This window comes from Peromyscus eremicus, chromosome 3 (assembly GCF_949786415.1).
Source record: "Peromyscus eremicus chromosome 3, PerEre_H2_v1, whole genome shotgun sequence".
Taxonomy (NCBI): domain Eukaryota; kingdom Metazoa; phylum Chordata; class Mammalia; order Rodentia; family Cricetidae; genus Peromyscus; species Peromyscus eremicus.
In genome coordinates, this window is record NC_081418.1 from 25,381,416 (window position 1) to 25,401,361 (window position 19,946).

At 36.3% G+C, this 19,946-nt stretch overlaps 1 protein-coding gene across 1 annotated transcript in view; it reads right to left on the reverse strand.

The window, feature by feature from the left end:
• Positions 1-19,946, reverse strand: part of Thsd7a (thrombospondin type 1 domain containing 7A) — a 219,695-nt gene that overhangs the window by 88,991 nt on the left and 110,758 nt on the right. Inside the window, exon 7 of the mRNA XM_059256457.1 lies at positions 1,212-1,406. Coding sequence (XP_059112440.1) covers positions 1,212-1,406 — 195 coding nt within the window. The remainder of the gene's footprint in view (positions 1-1,211; positions 1,407-19,946) is intronic.

The window sequence follows — 19,946 nt, forward strand, 5'->3', positions numbered from 1 at the left end:
GCTGATAGAGTTTGAAGTCTGAAGGTAGTCTATTCAAGCTGGAGGTGTTTTTGAGAACACAGAAAAATAATGTTTTTTTTTCTTCTCTAAAATCTGTATTTTTTCTAAAAGTTTTCATTTTCTTAGCAACCATAGTGGGAAATATTTGAGGGCTCCACAGAATTAATAAAATTTCTGAAAGGGTAACATTTATATAATATGTTGCACTTGTGTATTAAAGCCAAGGTAATTATATAATCTGCATAGTTATTATGTAAAATAATTGCAAGTATTGTTAAATAAGATTATGAGATACTATGACCAAAACGCCTGAACACATAAAAAGCCAAAATGACATAAAACCAATCAAAATCAATTAATTTCAGGGATTAATAGGTGTGCATGTTTACTATAAAGAGAAATTGTGATCTATCAGTCCTAAATGTGAATAAGGAGAAGGGTCATTTACTGTGGGATGCTGTAGCTGCACATCTACATTCCTGAAAGAGATTGTGCCTCAGTGTGAAAGAATTTGACTCCCATGTTTTCCAACTCCTCTGTTATCTTCCAGAAATAACAATAGTTTGACACTGTCTCACCCAGTCACACAGAGGACAAATTAGCATTTGGAGAACAGCTCAGAGGCAATTACTGCCTTGTATTACTTGGCAATAAAGCTTGCAGGTGAGGTGTGATCTGTAACAATTATGCCTTATTTACCCCATAAGGTGAATCCATGTTTGAGTCCAGTGAATCTCAGAGCCTGAGCTCAAAAATAAGAAAGGTAGAGAACACACATAGTGTCCAGCCAAGCAATAGTCATGCTAAAATTTAAAATATAACTTTGATATTATACATATATGAAGAGGCATTAGACTGTCAATGCCTAAAACGAGCTACCAAAATAGAAAAAAAAAAAAAAAGAAATGTTTGGTTTTTTAAAACTTGTTTCTCAATTTCCCCCACTTTGTACACTTTGGAGTAGAAGGAATAGGAATTATTAGGTGAATGGAAAGAAGTCAAATTCCTTAAAACATCCTCTTTCTTTATTAAAGAACAATTTTAAAGGTTAATTATTAGGAATAGAATCAAACCATACAGATATATATTAAATGTCATTCACTGCTGGATTTCTGTCAGCTCATTTTCATAGAATGTCATCTTATACAGGATACTCAAAGTGAATAGCCATCAGTTTTCAGAAGAAACAGTCAAAAAGTTGGAGAGCTTACCTTCTTCACCTGCATAGGCCAGAATGGAGCGAGCTCGGATCTGTTTCCCTTCTGTGGTTTTCCCAGAGCAGGTGTGTGAACAGGAGGACCATGTGGACCATGCACTGAGCACACAGTCCTTTGGGCATGGCGCATCGCAGGCCACAGGAATGGGAAAGATTGCATCTCGGCACAGCTGTCTGTCCACTTCTTCTCCTGGGAAACACATTACCACCAACTTTACCATCATTAGGTCCATGGAAAATGAGTGATTGAAATAAGACAGGTGTCCCGATGAATTAGATTATTTCCCATTAACACTTAATTAAAAATGAAGTGGAAAGAAGACATGGTTGTTATAGTGAAATGTTAAAAGAATATCAGGAAAATGCAAACATAGAAATAGACACCTAAATAAATGAGGTTTCTTTAATTATTGGAGGCATAGGCATAGAAACCAACATATTACTGAAAGAATTTTTATCCTACACTATCTTCCCATAAGATTTTTACATTTATGATATTAATGTGCAATGAAGAGCATCATGAAATTATGTTGCCCTCCTTCTTATTCAACTGGGAACTATGATTTCCAAACAGTGGTAGGATAGCTATAGTGTGTGTCAATGTTTTCATGAATCAACTCACAGATATATCTATAAATGCTATTGTATCTGCCATAGAAGGTGTTTTTTATTATAGCCAGTCACCTTTCTCCTTCTTAAAAAAAATCCCCCTTCCATTGGAAGTAGACAGGAAGCGTAAAAGATAGAATAGAATCACAGTGCCAGTACTTAAGATGGCCACATAGGAAGGCGGAGGACTGGAGACAAGACAGAGCATGTGCAGAAGTAAGCAGGAGTCACCAAAATGCTTCAAAGTCATTAACAGTGTCTATGGGTCTTTAGGTAAAGAGCTGTTTGTTTTATAGCAAACAAAACTTCATATAACACTCTCCCTTTGTCTCAAAACTTTAAATGCTATTAAATAGCTAACATGTGTGGTTTGAAGAGCAAATGTTCCCCATGGGCTCATGAACTGAATGATTAGCCCCCAGCATGTGGTGCTACTTTGGGAGGATCTGGGGACTTTAGAAAATGGTACCTGGCTTGAGGAATTGTGTGACCTGGGGATAGGCATGTCTTTGGGGCTGTATGCTGTCTGCAGTTCTTCTCTGCTTCCTGTCCACCGTAAAGTGGACAGCCCCTTTTTCCTTCTGGTGTTCTGCCTCATCATCAGCACCAAAGCAATGGAACCAAGGAGCAGGGATTTAAATCCCTCAAACCATAGCCCAAAGAAATGAATCTTGGTTTCAAGTCGTTTCCTCGGGTTTTTTGTTAGTAATGAGAAAAGTAACTAAGACAATGTTCAGGTTACTATTTGACGAGCGAATGAAATGAGATAAAAGTCCAGAAAAAATGAAAGTATTATTGTGAATAAAGAACAAGGAGAAGCAATAAGACTGTGAGAAAATGGGATAAAAAGAAGTCTGATAGAAGTCTGGATTCTGTGACTTGGTTACTCTGAGTTGCACAGAGTAGAATGAAACAATACATCATGTAAGCAAGTGAAAATCTTTCTGCTATTTGCTGTACAACATATCCACAATCCTGGATGAATTTAAAGACTCCTGAGTGTTGTATTAGACATTCAGGGGAGGAAGGCTACTGACTTGCCATTCTTGACAATCACTACACTAACAAATCCAAGCAAATTTTCTCTGGTTGAAGGCTAGGAACACTGTTGTACTCTACACTGCTTTACTTACATATTTGAAAAGTGAGACAGAAAATCAGAAGTAAATTGGAAATGTGCTAACATGTTAATAACTACTACTTTGAAGGGCCTTTTACTGTTAGAAAAAAATCAGAAGTCAATTGAAATGCATTTATATCCGCTAGTATGTAAGATCTGAAATCTTAGCCTTCTTCACTAGTAGGAGAGGTTCTTTAGAATTATAGCTGAGGCAACAGGGTCTCTTTGTGACTCTGGTTTCTCAAATACAGCTTTCACTAGCTGCGAAGTTTGGTATATAACCCAATAAGACAATATGATTAAAAGACAAATACACAGATGTTAAGTAGAGTAGAAAATCATTATCGTGTAATAAGGCAGGTAATATCTTATAATTTATATAATAATAATAATAATAATAATAATAATAATAATGACTTTTTTCCTATTAAACTGGGCTTTTTCTTAAGGCAAGGGGGTATCTTTCATTGTCCTAGCTGTCTGCCATCTTTTCTCTCTCACTTTCTTTCCAGTATCCTGTGGAATGATGAGAAAGTTTGAAACTGCAGCTGATAGTTAATAAGTGTGACAATTCATATGTTCTCCAATAGTTTCCAGTTATCTCACTCAGAAAGATATAATTCTGTAGCAATTGGGAGTTCGTGCCAAGAATACTGTTGTAATAGACTTCCTGACTTAAGAGATGGGTTTCTGTTTGCTAGAGTGTAAACCAAAGGGATATATAAAATGGCCTTCCTCATGTTTCAAGTTGCTCCCACCTTATATTAGCCAGTTCACTCACCATGCTTTGCTTAGGGAGGGTTTTTGTTTTATTTTCCCCCCTAGGCATATTATTCAATCCAAACAGCATAACTTGATTTTTGGTGGCACCATGCAGATTAATCAGGTGCAATTTCTGAGACTCCCCTAATGATTCTGGAGTGTATGCTGCCCTCTCCTCTACCTCACCAGACATGATTTTGCCTCTCAGTTCTCTTATCTCTCAGCCATTACTGTCTGGCATTCACAGTGAAGCTTTTATTTAAATAGTCTGAAGATTTCAAACATGTATCTAATGTGTTTTCATGAAATTCATCATCTATTCTAGTCTTCACAGTTCCTCCCCTATGTCACCCACCACCTTTTCCTCCAAACTTCATGTGCTGCATTATTCACACTGAGTGAATCTATTTAGTGATATCAGAATGTAGGGCCAACTGCTGAAGTATGGGTGGTAGCCTCTCAGGAGCCACATCATTGAAGAAAACTGACTCTCCTTCTACCAGCAACCATCAATGGCTGACCGAAAGCTCTTCAGCTAGGGTTGGGACTTCATGACCAGCTCCCCAATATATGTGGGGATTTGTGCTCCTTGGATCCTGTGTAGGCCACAGGCATACAGTCACAGCCTTTGTGGGCACATTGAAGCCTTATGCTCTAGACACAAAAGCTAGTTTTCCCTTTCCACAAACAAATCTCACTGTTGAAGCAGGGACTTAGCAATTTCTCTTTACTTTTGTGATGGTTTTATGAGAAATAACCCCCATAGTCTCAGGTATTGGAGTATTGTCCCCCATTTGATGATACTGTTTGGGAGGTTTAGGAGGCATGGCCTTTCTGGAGGAAGTATGTCACTTGGGACAGGCTTTTAGATGTTAAAGGCTCAGTCATTCTTGGTTCACTCTCTCTACTTCACACTTATAGTTAATGAGTGAGCCCTCAGGAATCCGCTCCTGCCACCACAGAGTTTGCTACACCTTTACTCCACTGTCATGGTCTCTAACACCCTGGATCCACAAGCATAAATAACCTTTTTCTTCTATAAGTTGCCTGGTGTTTTTACAGCAACAGAAAAGTAACTAATTCAACTTTGCATGAAAAATTTTCTTCTTTGTCCAGATGACTACCAAAATTCAGTCTTCATTGACCATATACACGCACAGTAACTGCATATTTTTATCATGATTTTAATCACTTCAAGAACCTGTTATTAAGATTAAATAAAGTCATGACATTTATCACTTTTTAATATTTATTTTGTGTGTGTGCATGTTTGGGTGAGTGCAAAAGTGCCATGTTGTGAGTGTGGAGGCACAAATAAACAAACAAACAAACAACTTATTGGAGCTGGCTTTTTTTCTTCCAGTATGTGGAGCCTGAATGCAAGTGTTCAAGCTCGGCCCAGATTGTCTTTATACATTAAGTCATCTTGAGCACCTAGTAGTCATCTTTCTTGTTTAGGTCCTCATACTTAGAACCTATAGCTGACACATAGTAGAAAATTATTATTTTGTGCATAAAATGAATAAATTAATGGACATTGTATTAGGAAAACAAACATTTGGATGTGGACTAAGTACTTAATATGGATTAAAAAACTACATTTCTTCAGTTGTCTTGCATTCTGGCCGTCAAGAACCTTACCAAACTGTACTCAGTGGAAAACATTGCATAAATCATCTGTTGGCTGGAAATGCAGCCTCTCTTTCTGTTAACCAGAATGTGCACTTACAACAGATCCTTGGGTGATTTACACACACATAAAAGCTAAGAAATATTGCTCTAGGATTTATCTATGTTTGTTGTCTTCTGGTTTGAGCAGAATCAGACTTCCTCTTTAAAGGGCAACCCCATAAATTGAATTTTATACGTTGTAACTCTTGCTTTTCTGGGGGATACACTGTATACTTCTTTTTATAGAGAGAATACACACAAGTGAAAACTGTGTTGTAACAAATCATTACTGGATATCCATTTGTCTAATGACTGTTGTATACACGCATCTTAGCTAATTCTCTGACTAACATTCAGACATAGGCATCAATGTTTTTAAAAACACTTTTAAATTGAATTTTTAGTGACAACTATTGGACCTAGGGCCTTGTACAAGCTAAGTACATGCTCTGACACTGAGCTATACTCTCAGATCAACTATTCCTTTTTTTTTTTTTTTTTTTTTTTTTTTTTTTTTTTTTTTTTACTTTAAAGGAAATTGAGAGTTATCAAGCTTTGGCTATTTGTCTCAAACAGCAGAAGTGTCACCAAAGTGACAGAGATGATAACCAATTCGCCAGTCTTTTTAACCGTATGTTGGTAAGAAGAGTTGCAACACTAAAGCAGTTGATGGATGAACTTTGTCTACAAAGAAGTCAAGAAATTGGTACTCTTGAGTTACTTCTCCAAAAAGTGATGTATGGCTACACTCTGCCTCAGTAGAGAGGTAGTGCTAACCTTTCTATATATTAATACACTGGGCTCATGGCCACTGAACACACAATAATGAATCTGTGAGAGTTGAGAATCATTCAAATCTTTGACTTTGTTTTGATGAGAGCTTTAATCGACATGGCTAATTGAAACCTTTAGGGGCTGTGTTCTTTCAAAGCTAAATTCCCAACATACAGGGCTAAGTCATGTGTAAACTACTAGTTAAAAGAAATAAATGTAAGAGGAAAACAAGACAAGTAAATAGTAAAATGCATCTATGTTTTTAACCAGCAGTTTCATATCTGAAGCACCTTGTGAGACTGTGAACTGTCATTTTTACCTTATTGTAAGAAGTGGATCGCAAATAAGGCTACACAAGAACAGTCAAAAATAATTTTCTCCTTCATAGTCTTAGAAGTTGTTTCTTAATTATGTTTGCTTTAATTGGATAAGTACTGTTTTTCATGACACAGTTTCAGTGATTATATAGATATTATTTGTGTATAGCAAAAAATCACTCAGAATACATAATTCTGATTAAGATCTGCAAATTTTTCTGCTGAGAACTTTGGAAATGCACCTTTTTTGTCTTCGGGGCCCTCCAACTGTGGCAAATTCAGACATTCCCTGCGGGACTTTTTGAGGCACTGTTTGTCTGAATGAGCATCCCTACAAATACAGGTGGACATGCTGATGATGACTCCTGTGGCAGATGAAGTACCGGAGCTGGCACTGATATGAGCAGCACATTCGTTTCTTCTCTTTGGTTGGTTTGGAGACAGTATCTTAGTGAGATGCTTATGACGACATTAAAAGCATTTTATATTCTCCTTTGGGTAGTCAATATACTCACCTTATGACACAAATTTAACATATAAATAATTTCAAAGAGTTGTTTTACACTTACATGACTCATTTTTTTATACACCTGCAAAGCTCTAGATTTTTTTAAACTTTGCAAGCTTGTATATTTTATGGAAATATAGAACACAACACTGAATTTTTAATTTAAATCTTCAACCTATACTTCATTTTGAAGCCTAATTTAAATGTGTCATGTTTCTGTGAGATCCTATATAAGAAATTGACCCAGAAAATTGAATTTGTGTGCTTATTAATTTTTGTCAATTAAGACTGAGATATAAATGTTCAAGTTGGTATCTATCCATTTAGTTTGTTTTTTTTAAATCACAAGTATAATGTTAAGAGTATGTTTTCATTATTGAACAAGGATGAAAATAAGAGACATGCTAAAGTGGACAGGAAGTCCGTAAGGCCTCAACCCTTCACAAAGAACTGTAGGCAACTATGGAACGCTGAGTGGGAGAAATAGCCTTTCCCAGGGAAGAGCACACCAACTGATTGTCCAATACCAAATTTTCAGCCCTGGAAACATACATAAAAGTAACATTGTGCAAATGAGCAGATTATATTTAGGAACATATACATATATGTAAATATGTATACATAAGTGTATACATATACAAATGTAACAACAGCTTAAAAAGCAAAGGCAATGAATTTGAAAGAAAGAAAGCAGGGGCGTATGGAAGAGTATGGAGGGATGAAAGAGAAGGGAGAAATGACGCAAATATATTATAGTCTCAAAAATAACAAGAGAAAAAGTATGTTTTCATAATTCTCTTTTTCATTTTCATAAACTGAAACATTTATTTTGACACCTTTAGATAAATCTGCAAATCCTTTGTATCCAGCCTGTTTTGATGAGATTTTCAAACTATTTCATGAAATTCCCAACTATCCTTTCCATTCTACTGTACTTCCTATCACTAGTAAAAGACTTGAACATGTGCTTGAAATAATCATACTAAAAATTCATGAAGTTTCCAATGGATATAAAACAAAATAGGAATTCAGATTCAGCACATATTTTCTTCCTTTATTAAACCATATACTGGAGACTTATTACACTAATTTTCACAGATCTTAAATGAAATATAAAAGATAAACTGTTGTTTGTTAAGGCTTTGAAAGTATTAAGATCAAGATTGCAAAAGTAAAGCACTAAGCCCACAATTAACTGTGTTTTAAGTATGTGCTAGCATGTATGTGCTGGCATTGTTCCTTAAACACTTGATGAATTTTTCTTTTTAATTCTTTAAAAATATTTTTATGTGTATGGATGTTTTACTTCCATGCATGCTTAGTGTCCACAGAGGCCACTGGAGGGTGGCTGATCCATGTCACTGGAGTTACACGCAATTGTAAGCCAGCGTTTGGGTGCTGGGGTTTGAACATGAGTGCTTTGGAAGAGCAATGCATGCTCTTAACCACTAAGGCGTCTCTACAGTTCCAACATGTAGCTTCTGTGGTATATATTTTGGTTTACAGTAGTAGTCTATATAAAGCATTTCTATTCAATATTAAAATTTATCAATATAAAGGAGCTGAAATGAAAAACAGAAAAGAGATCTTAGACAGAGTGAAAGTAGATGCAAATGTTAGTTGAAAAAGCAAATTCTGCTGGGCAGTGGTGGCACACGCCTTTAATCTTAGCACTCGGGAGGCAGAGCCAGGTGGATCTCTGTGCTCTGTGAGTTCGAGGCCAGCCTGGTCTACAGAGCGAGCTCCAGGACAGGAACCAAAACTCCATGGAGAAATCCTGTCTCAAAAAACCAAAAAAAAAAAAAAAAAAGAAAGAAACAAGAAAAAGCAAATTCTGTTATGAGTCCTTAGCATTATAATTTGTGAATTAAATTTATCTTAGGAGACCAAGACAACAACTATAGCAACCCCATGAAACATCATTGTGTTTTTTTTTGTACTGTTCAAAAATCATTGTAAAAGTCATATTGACATTGTGAGAATGTGTATTTGCATTTTTATTTGCTAACCAACAGAAGCTTAAAAATTAAGATAATGGAGTCTCACATTTGCATTATCTTTTTAAGAAAATGTTTTTTTCTTTTTTTTAATAATTTGATTTAATATTACATATCAGCCACGGATTCCCCTGTCCTCCCCTCCTCCCGTCCCCCCTCCCCCCAGCCCATCCCCCCATTCCCATCTCCTCCAGGGCAAGGACTCCCTTGGGGATTCAGCTCAACCTGGTAGATTCAGTCCAGGCAGGTCCAGTCCCCTCTCCCAGGCTGAGCAAAGTGTCCCTGCATAAGCCCCAGGTTCCAAACAGCCAGCTCATGCACTAAGGACAGGTCCCGGTCCCACTGCCTGGATGCCTCCCAAACAGTTCAAGCTAATCAACTGTCTCACTTATCCAGAGGGCCTGGTCCAGTTGGGAGCTCCTCAGCTATTGGTTCATAGTAGCCTTAAACTAAACTCTCTGCAACTCATTGCAAAGTTTGGAGGTTCAGAATCAGCTGACTGAGGAACGTTTTAACCTGTACGCTTGCTCACCTGTACCCCAATTAGACTGAGAACTTCTATTTAGAGGTCTTCAGCTCTGGCTACGCCCTTGGTTCAGACCTTGGCACTTTGGAGTTTCCCAGTAAAGGCTTGTGAAAGGAGAAGAAGTGAGTCCGAAATCCTCCGTTACACGTTGCTTTTATAACAAACAAACAAACAAACAAACAAACCCTTCCCACTGGTGTCTGCCCCTTTCCAAAATGTGAGCTCACTAGGACCTGGCAAATTAGGCCTTAACGTTTCTTTCCTCAGACTAAACTGAGGCTTTCGTCTAGATTCTAAGCCCCTTAGGATCTCTTGTGTCAGCCGTGAGAGGACAGAGGTAGAGCTGCATTGCTGCCACCCTCAGCAGTCAGAGGAGTTTACCTAGGCTTTAGGGACCTTGACTTAGGCTAAAATGGGATTTGTGACTTCAGTATTGCAAAGAAGTTCAGGATAAGCCATTTTAAGGGACAGTGTTGGAGATTTGTCAATTACATTTTAGGGGAGGTTTGAGCCTGAGGATTAGGGGGAGGAGTGGAGCTCAGGAGAAAGGAAGCCTCACACAGAACCAATCTGTGAGCTTATTTCAGCTCAAGTCTCCCCTCATTGTTTTCATGGTAGTCACGTACAGAATTTTGGTGGGCTTTGAACTTTATCTAATTACTGGGTCGCTGCTGAGAGGTGTGTGAGAAGTCCATAGTTGATAAGGTAGAAGTGTGTCTCCTCTATATACAGGAAAATAGGAGCCTTTCACTTTCTTTGTTGTAAATAGGTTTTTTCCCCCGTCATGTCTGGGAAAGGGAATCAGGCCATGTTTATTAAGACCCTAAAGACCATTAAGCCTGGTTTATTAGTACCGTGTCACAGATATCTCTGCATGAAAGGAATTCTATTCTATTTCTATGGAGCACCCTTCACAGCAAATGTTAATTGTGCTGGAATTCTTGCTTTTGGTTTGGAGAGGACCTTGAATCACGCTCTGGGATGAGGGATCTTTCCACCCTCACTTTCTGTTTGAACATTTATTTTAAAACATAACTATAAATTCTTTCTTTCCTCCATTGAAATCTATGTAATTTTCAAAGCTATTTACCAGTATTGAAACCTAGAGATTATCTTTCTCACAGAGCTGAGAACTTTCTCTCCTAAGTGTTTGCATGTTAAGACAGTGCCTTGATCTCCCTTCTCTGTGAGACTTGGAGGTGCCTGGCTTCCTGGTGTTCGGGTGTGCAAACAGAGATGGCCTACAGAGAAGAGCACAGAAACTCAGGAAGAGCTAGCTCATTCTGAGAGGCAGATTCGGTTATGAAAGCTCCCCGCAGGGCTCTCCAGTACCTTCCCATTAGCCCACCCTCGCACTTAAAGCATTCTTTGTCTTTTCTTTCCGCCAGTCTGACTTCTGCTTCTCCCCACTCTAACTGTGTAAAACACACTGTGTACTGTCGGAGCAATTTTTACTTGACAAATTCTTCATGAAATTCCCGACATGAAAAATATCTCTAGCTTCCTTTTTATCCAATTATATACTTACTTGTTGACATTTAAAGAACTTCAACCAACCTAATTTCTTCAAATATTACTTTAAGTGATTTTCTTCCATCTTTGTTTTCTGTTCTAAAGCTTCTCTGTCTCTATCTTTCTCAATTTTGTTATTATTTCAAATCCAAGCCAAATTTCCTTCCTTCAAGACCATAGGAAATGGAGTCACGCGTCTCTGAATCCAGGGCTCCCGTTCTTCTGCAGGCATTAACTTCCCAGTCTAGTCTCCAATCTGGTAACCATTGAGACCTTCATCTTTTTTTTTTTTGAGTTAGATTCCATCCTAATCAAATGTAATAAATACCATGACTCATGAATAAGCGATGAAGGCTGAGGCCCAAATAGAATTTAAACAGAATTTTCTTTTTGAATTTTGTAACTCAAGTAAGCGAGATATAGCAATCATGGCTGACCTTCGTAAGAACGCCTGTGTCAGGGAGGAAAAAGGCATGTTTCTGATCTGCAAGTGTTTTTTTCTTTTTCTGTTAACTGAAGTTAATACTTAATTTGTTGTCCTTTCCTACTGTGATTGCATCTTTATTTGTTTGTTTTTTGTCTTTTTTTTTTTTCAGGACAAGGTTTCTTGTAGCTCTGGCTATCCTGGAACTCCCTTTGTAGACCAGGCTGGGCTGGAACTCACATTCTCCTGCTCTGCCTCCCACCAAGTGCTGGGACTAAAGGCATGCACCACCACCCCCAGCTAGGATTGTGTCTTAATGAATGTCACAGACCCTCTGACTTTGTTTATATTTAGTGACTAAAATGCATCCTGACTCAGGTTTATAGAAAATATTCTCATGCCTATAGAAAATGCAAATAATAACTGTATTTTTGCCAAAATTTGAGATTAGTTTTATTTTTGTTTCAATGTTCATATTTATTTCACATTTTCATTTTTAAAAGTTTTTTGTCTTTTCTTTTCCTTTTTTTTTAGTTTTTGAGATTAGAATATAAGCATGCCATTTCTCTCTTCCTCTTTTCTCTCCAAGTCTTCCCATAACTTGTCCTTGTTCACTTTCAAATTCATGACTTCTTTTACTTGAATTGTTTATACACATATATATTATATACATACTCTTAATACACAAATAAAACCTGCTCAGTCCATGTCATGTTACCTGTATGTATATGTTTTCACAGATGAACAATACGTGTTGGATAGCCAATTGATATGTTCTTCCCCGGGAAAGACTGTTTCTCCCTCTCTCAGTATTCCCTAGGTGGCCTGTAGTTCCTTGTCTAGTGCTGAGGCCTGATGAGCTTTCCTGTTTCCAAGTAAGCATTTCTGTTGTTGTTTCATTTGTTCAGATCATGTTTAGGCAGTCGTGTTGGTAAGACTTCATGGATGTAGTTTCTGACATTTCTAGGAGACAAAAATCTCACAGCAGACTCCCTGTTTCTTGGAGTCTTACCCTGTTTCCATCCTTTTCTCACAATGATCCCTGAACTTTAGCTGTGGAAGTTGTGTTATAGATGTATTAGTTATAACTAGGCTCTAAAAATTGCATTTTGATTAATTGTGGTTTTCATCTGTTGCAAAGAAAAGTTTCCTTGCTGAGGAGCGAGAAATACACATATTTATAGGTAAAGGATAAATTGTTAGGATGAATGTAGGGATTTTGCTGGACTAGCAGAGTGGAGGTGTAAGTTCCCCGCCAAATTCTATTATTTAACTAGCCCTGTTTTCTGTACCATGCACCACTTACTTCCTGTTGAATATGCCTTAAGTCCAATTAGAGAGTTGTTGGTTGGTGCCAAGGTATGCTTGCCAGAACTGCACGCTTAGATGGTTATTGAGCCATATGTCTTGTTGTTGTGATCCACAGGTATTATAGCTGGAGAGGATTATTGGTTCCTTCTTTCCTTTAGAAACTTGCACACTACCTTCTTGGTATCATGAAAGCTGGTCCTCAGGACGGAGGCATTCGTGTCTGATCCAGCTCAGATCCTCTAAGCCCTGTGTCTGAAGTGCATGGTGCCTTCAGCTGTAGGGTATTCTTAGCACTTCTGGGATGTAACCAAAGGCAATAGCAATAGCTTATAATATTCTGGAAGTCTCTTGGACAACCTTGTTCAACAACTTAAAAGAGGATTTCTCATGTCTGGTGTTGTTTTTTGTGTTTTACATAGTCTGTGGGCCTGGGGGAGGGGCACAGATGAGAAATTCTTATTTAAACTTTGTAAGTTTATTTATACATAATAGTCACATGTATTAGAGATTTTTTAATGTAGATAGTTAATAGTATGATTCTTTATGACTTTTTCCAGACATCTTTACTGTCATATTTTTCTCCTCTGGATATCAGTGTGGAGAAAGCTCAAAAACCTAAAGATAAATTTTATATATGGCCCAGGTACACTCACAGGAGTGGATATCCTACTCCACAGGTACTTGTTCATCCATGTTCATTGCTGCTTTATTCACAATGGCTAGGAAATGTGTCTCTTAACTCATGAATGATAATGAAAATGTAGTATATATACACTATGGGATACTACTCAGCTTTAAAGAAAAATGAAATCATGAAATTTGCAGATAAATTAAAGGAACTAGAAAAGATCATATTGAATGAGCTAACTCAGAGTCAGAAAGACAAATATCACATGATGTTTTCATCTGAAGTTTCTAGTTCGAAATCTTCAAATGTAAATATATAATGTGGAGTAATTGCAGAAAGTAAAGAGGGACCACTGTGTGTGTGTGTGTGTGTGTGTGTGTGTGTGTGTATGTGTGTGCAATAGAGAAGGAAATAGCAGATACAAGTGATTTGAGGAGGGAAATGAAGAAAATGGGGAATGAGCACTAATTATTCAGAGAGGGTAGATAATTCATATCTTCATGTCTGAATAGGTTTTTTATTTTTATTTTTTTTACAACTTCATTCCTCTTAATTGTTTCTGAACTTGAAATTGCCTACAGTGTTAATCTCCATATCTTACAGATGTCTGTTTTTTAGTAACTAAAACTAAAAAATTATCCTGGTTCAAATTCTGTTTTTTTCAACATACCAAATATGTGTCCTTGAGTAAGTATTTACATATTCTAAGACTTAGTTTTCCAATCCTCAAATGGAAGCTAATAATTATATTTACAGTATTGTCATATGTATTAAATAAGTTTTTTTTAAAAACTAAGAACCGAGAGCAATGTCTGCCACACAGGTGGAAAATCTTGTTTGATGCAATAGTACTGTGCCTATGATGAAATAGTACTCTGCCTATGCTGTAATAGTACTGTGCCTGTGATGAAATAGTACTCTGCCTATGCTGTAATAGTACTGTGCCTGTGATGAAATAGTACTGTGCTTATGATAAAATAGTACTCTGCCTATGATGAAATAGTACTCTACCTATGCTGTAATAGTACTGTGCCTATGATGAAATAGTACTCTGCCTATGCTGTAATAGTACTGTGCCTGTGATGAAATAGTACTCTACCTATGCTGTAATAGTACTGTGCCTGTGATGAAATAGTACTCTGCCTATGCTGTAATAGTACTCTGCCTATTTTACCACTTGTCAGAAGAGGGGATGATGTCCCTGCCATACCACTTTGGGGATGAATATGGTCCATTCTTAGCTCCTTTGTGTTCTAATTAACTTGGACTAATATTCTAATCATATTTTCTTAATTCTACTTATAAGTAGAATTGTATAAAAGTACTCTAGCAGAAGCAGGCAGATCTCTGTGAGTTAGAGGCCAGCCTGGACTACCAAGTGAGTTCCAGGAAAGGCGCAAAGACACAGAAACCCTGTCTTGAAAAAACAAACAAACAAACAAAAGTACTCTAGTGGTAGATACCATTGTACTCATCACATAAGCTTGATAATACAGTGATTTTCCAATGTTAGTTTTGCAAAAATAATAAAATAAGTAAATGAAGAAATATTAATTTGTTACACAATTATTAAATAGTATAGTCTTTTTTTTTAAATGATTTGGAACTGTGGTATTTGACTCTTGGTTTGTTTGTTTATTTATTTATTTATTTATTTATTTATTTATTTATTTATTTCAGTGCTGAGGACATAACCACTAAGCTTCTGAACTCATGTACTATCAGTCCTTCATTGGCTGAAATTCATAATGTAGGTTAGGATAATTAGCTCACAGTAATCAACAGAAACATGAACACATTAGCTACCTATGCTATTCTATAGTCAACTATCTATTGACCAAATAATTAACGTGGGATTTTAACAACTGTATGTGAAATAGCTGTGCAGAACTACAGTCACTTATCATACTCCCTGGGGCATCTTCTAGATAGGAAAGTCAGTTCATCTTTGACTTGCTCCAATACTGCTAGACTGAATGAACGACAAGAATTATAGCCCTGAATAAGAGAAGTAATATATTACGAGCATCTTTAAGAGAAATCAATACAATCACCAAAGCAGTCACATTTATTATAGTCTATTGGTTTAATAAAGCTATAATTAAAAGCTTGTGCTCAAAAGTAGCTGCATCATAGAATGCCATTTCCTGTGATCCTTATGATGGCACACAAATCCCCAGTAATCACCCACTACCTCTCCTTACAACACACTAAGACATCTTGTAGGTGCTGGACCAGTTAGTGCCTTAAAGAACAACACAGGTTCCTTTGTGGATGAGGGATTGTGGACTGGCTATTTTTTCCCTTTTATTGTAAATAGATTATTTTCTCATATACTATGTCCTGATTAGAATTTCCCCTCCCTCTACTTCTACCAGTTCCTCCCTCCTTCCCCTCCAATCCATATCTGGATTGGCTCTTTTTTAAGGTCCTAGTTACTATACTTTTGTTTCTGGAGATTGTTATACTTTTCATGTTCCCTGAAAATTATAACCAAACTACATCACACTCAGTAATGATTCCTTGTAGTTCTGATCATGCATTCATGTCTGCTTTATTTTAAAATACCCACCATCTGCCCCAATTGACATAACCTGTCTAGTGAGTCTATTTTCCTACCTATACACTTCTAGAGAACAAGGCTTAATGGGTCCTACAGCTTGAAAAAGAAAAGATGAATCTACAATGCGTTTATAATTCTATATGACTAAGTTTTCAAGACCAATTTTGAATTGCAAATATTCTTGCTTAAATAATCATTACCTCCTTGTTTTCTGATTTTCTTCTTGATATATCTTTTATGGACACAAAAAGAAAAAGTAAATATAATTATTATAAATGCACTACACTTTTTTATTTGTTTGTTTTTAAGACAGGGTCTCTTTATGTAACTCTGACTGGTCTGGAACTTGCTTTGTAGACTAGGCTGGCCTCAAACTAGAATTAAAGATGTGTGTTACCTTTTCAGATCAGGCACTACAGAAATTGCTTTTACAAACATAAAATACATGAACACATTTCTGGTATAAATTAAATTAAAAAATAAAACTTGCCGGGCGGTGGTGGCGCACGCCTTTAATCCCAGCACTCGGGAGGCAGAGGCAGGCGGATCTCTGTGAGTTCGAGGCCAGCCTGGGCTACCAAGTGAGTCCCAGGAAAGGCGCAAAGCTACACAGAGAAACCCTGTCTCGAAAAACAAAAAACAAACAAACAAACAAACAAAAACCTCTTTTTGACTTTGTGATCTTGTCAAAATTTATAAGAAGACCAAGTGACTTAGAACTAGATATATCACATAAGCAATATAGATTAACACAATATACCATTGTGCTCACTGATAAAAGATCTTGAATTAATGGATTATGACTAGACATGCCAGAGTTCATAAGGGAAAATGTGAATGTATGTACAAAATGTATATTCTAAACATGCTTTGGCTCCAAACCTGAAAGCAAATAAACATATATGTTAGAGGGGGATTTTACTCTTATAGAAGAGAGCAAATACTTTCTAAGTTTGAGACAGTATAGTTTAAAGATACTATAGAAGTTTATGATATAATTATGAGGATCCTAGTTTCTTATGTGTCCTGGCTTACACAGATAAAGGAGATTTTTTACTTTGAGAAGTAGACTGGTTGTTCATGGCATTTGACCTGAGGGGTCAGGTCAGAGTTGTTCTCTATTCAATATTATGGACAAGCTGGGTGCAAATCATTATTAAGTGATGATTATCACTTAAAAATTAATCACCACAAGAAAAATTACATCATTCTTTTTAAGTTCAATTTTCTTAATTAACTAATTACTCTTATAATGTCAAAGGAAACAAATAAACATGTATTTAAACTTAAGAAACTTTGCGCTAGTCTCAATCTGCATAAAGTTGAAATTCTAAGCACCACACCAGTGAAATCTATTCCTGTGCTGCTTGTCTATTCTACAACTACTGGTTAGACAATGGCGATAATTTGTGGGTGAAAAATTACACTTTTGAAGTCTTACTATGTCTAAGCAGTGGACTACTGTAACAAGTCAGGAGAAAATCATTTTGGGCCATAACTTTAGAGTATTTGAAACAAAGCATCTAAGAGCGTCTTGATTTCTGTATTAAACATTTCATATTGAAAGACACAGGAAGGATTTCCCACTCCTCTTACTGGTCTTTCCTATGTTCTCTTCATTCATAATATGTTAATCTCTAGGCACAGCCATTTAGTAGGCACTTGTGAAAAGTTGGTAAAAATAAATAAACCTATTTTACTTAAATCTTTATACTAGATCCCTTTCCAAAATATGTTTTCTTTTATGTCATAACCTACTTTTAAAATAAATCAATTCAATGTGGCATAACACAATTTGGAAGTCATCAATACTATGACTTTGGGAAATGAGATCACCACACAGAGACAACTTTTTACAAATGGATATTTAATTTCTTTAGGAGTTTATTCTTTTGTGGAATGTAATTATTCCTGACATTTCAGTAATGCTTTCATGAGCAACTTGACCTTTGATACAGTTCTTTTTGAAAACTTTGTAGCTTGATAAATTGACAGAAATACTGCATTCATGATAAAAGTTAAAAGCCAAACAAAAGCCTGACTTATAAAGCATTGCTTAGTCACATGAAATCTCCTCCTTCAATTTAATCTTTCGTTTTATTTTTAGCACCTGGAATGCATGTGCTGCCTTGCTTCAGCCTTTTCAGAACCATAGGCTCAGAGCAAAGGCAATCCCAAGGCAGATAAGCTTTAGCAAGGCCCTGGGCCATTTGTGCAAAAGAAGATAAATGTTAATAGTCATGACTAAATATGCGAGTAAAGGAAAGAGAAATAGAGTTCACATATGAATAGTCTTGCTTAGAAATAGGTGAGATGCTGAAGAATTCCTTATCACATTCACTTTCAAACTAATAGTGCTTCCATCCCTAATTGTGTGGTATTGCCAAAGAGTATCAATGAGAATAACGTCAAATCAATTTGAACGTATTCAGCTGTAAAACTATATCTTCTAACATTTTGTGCCATAACACTGCTCTCCAAAACCATTAAAAAGTCAAAACCACTATGACCTAGAGAAATTTTAGGAACTGTTTGGCTTATGTGCACCTGAGATTGATGGATTAGAGAATAGAGACAGCTTATGTGATCAAATGCACAGAGAAGATGTAGGCAGAATGAGCTCCTGTGATAATGTTAATACTTTTGAAGTCTTTGTCCTGAGGGTAGGAATAATAAGATAATGCACTTGGGTTTGGATGGACCTACAAATCTGAGAGGAAAATGGATGAGAGAAAATGCACAGAATTAAAATTGTAGGGTTTGGAGAATTAAGAATTTTAGGCAAGGTAAGTTATTAGGACGTCAAAGGAAAGAATAATAAATGCCCCAATATGAGAACACTGGTATGTATGTAGACTTATAATTTAAGTATAAATTCTAGAGTCCAAAGTATAAACACAGTGTTCATTTGTAATTACCATGCTCTCATTTCCCATCTAGAGGAGATAAACATAAAACCGTAATATGGCACTGATAATTGCTGACATATTTTGTTTACTGCTATGTGCTTGGTGTTAAGTGTTTTGTGGCTTTTAACAGATGTAATTTTTCCAATAACTTTATGAGGCAGATATAGTTATTAGAGCCACATTATTTATATAGATTGAAACTGAGCATGGGTTTGACTAATACGCCTATACTGCCAGAATGCTGCCTTTCTTAGCACAGGAAACTTGTTAGACTTACTTTACTATTGTGTGATTCTCAGGTGGAATATTTTAGTATAAAGACAGGCAGAATGAAAAGATGCAAGAGATTATTTAGTTTAAGGATTAAAAGTGAAGCCTACAATAGCAAAAGAAAAATTGTCTAAGTCACACCCCAGTTGATGGCAGGGCATTCATTTTGTGACCATATGGACCCAGGGTTTAGGGCTGAAGCATTTGTTATTTTATCATGTCTGAGATTATATTATTATTATTATTATTATTATTATTATTATTATTATTAAGAGTATAGATATTCCTTCTGAGAATTGTGCTAATTGTAAGGCATACTAAGGAAGCAAATTCTTCTTCTAAGAACCAAGTACCTGTGGCTACATGCAATATTTACAGTATTCCTAAGAAGTAGGACACTGAATCTAGCTTTAAAAGTGGGCAAACTATGCAAATAATATATAAAAGTGGCAAATTTCATTAAACATCCATGGATTTTAAATATAGGATGTTAATTTACTGAAAGATAAATTTAAAACAAGTAAAGAAATTAATCAATCAAAAGTTAAATCAAAGTCAGTAATCATTGGAATGAGGTATAGGAACTAAGGTTACATTCGTGAGGCAATCATAGAAAGCAGCATTAATGCCATGAATCTAGAAGGTAAGTTTTCTAACATAGCTCACTTCGATAATTTTAATTGAAATATCTATTCTGCAAAGGACTAGATGCTTTGGTGGGAGTGTCTCTCAAATTTGAAACAAATGTCTCTCATAAAAGGTACTCTGTTCAATTTCTTCAGAGGTGTCAAAAATAGGGTAATTTTTGAGGGAGCAGTCCAAACAAAAC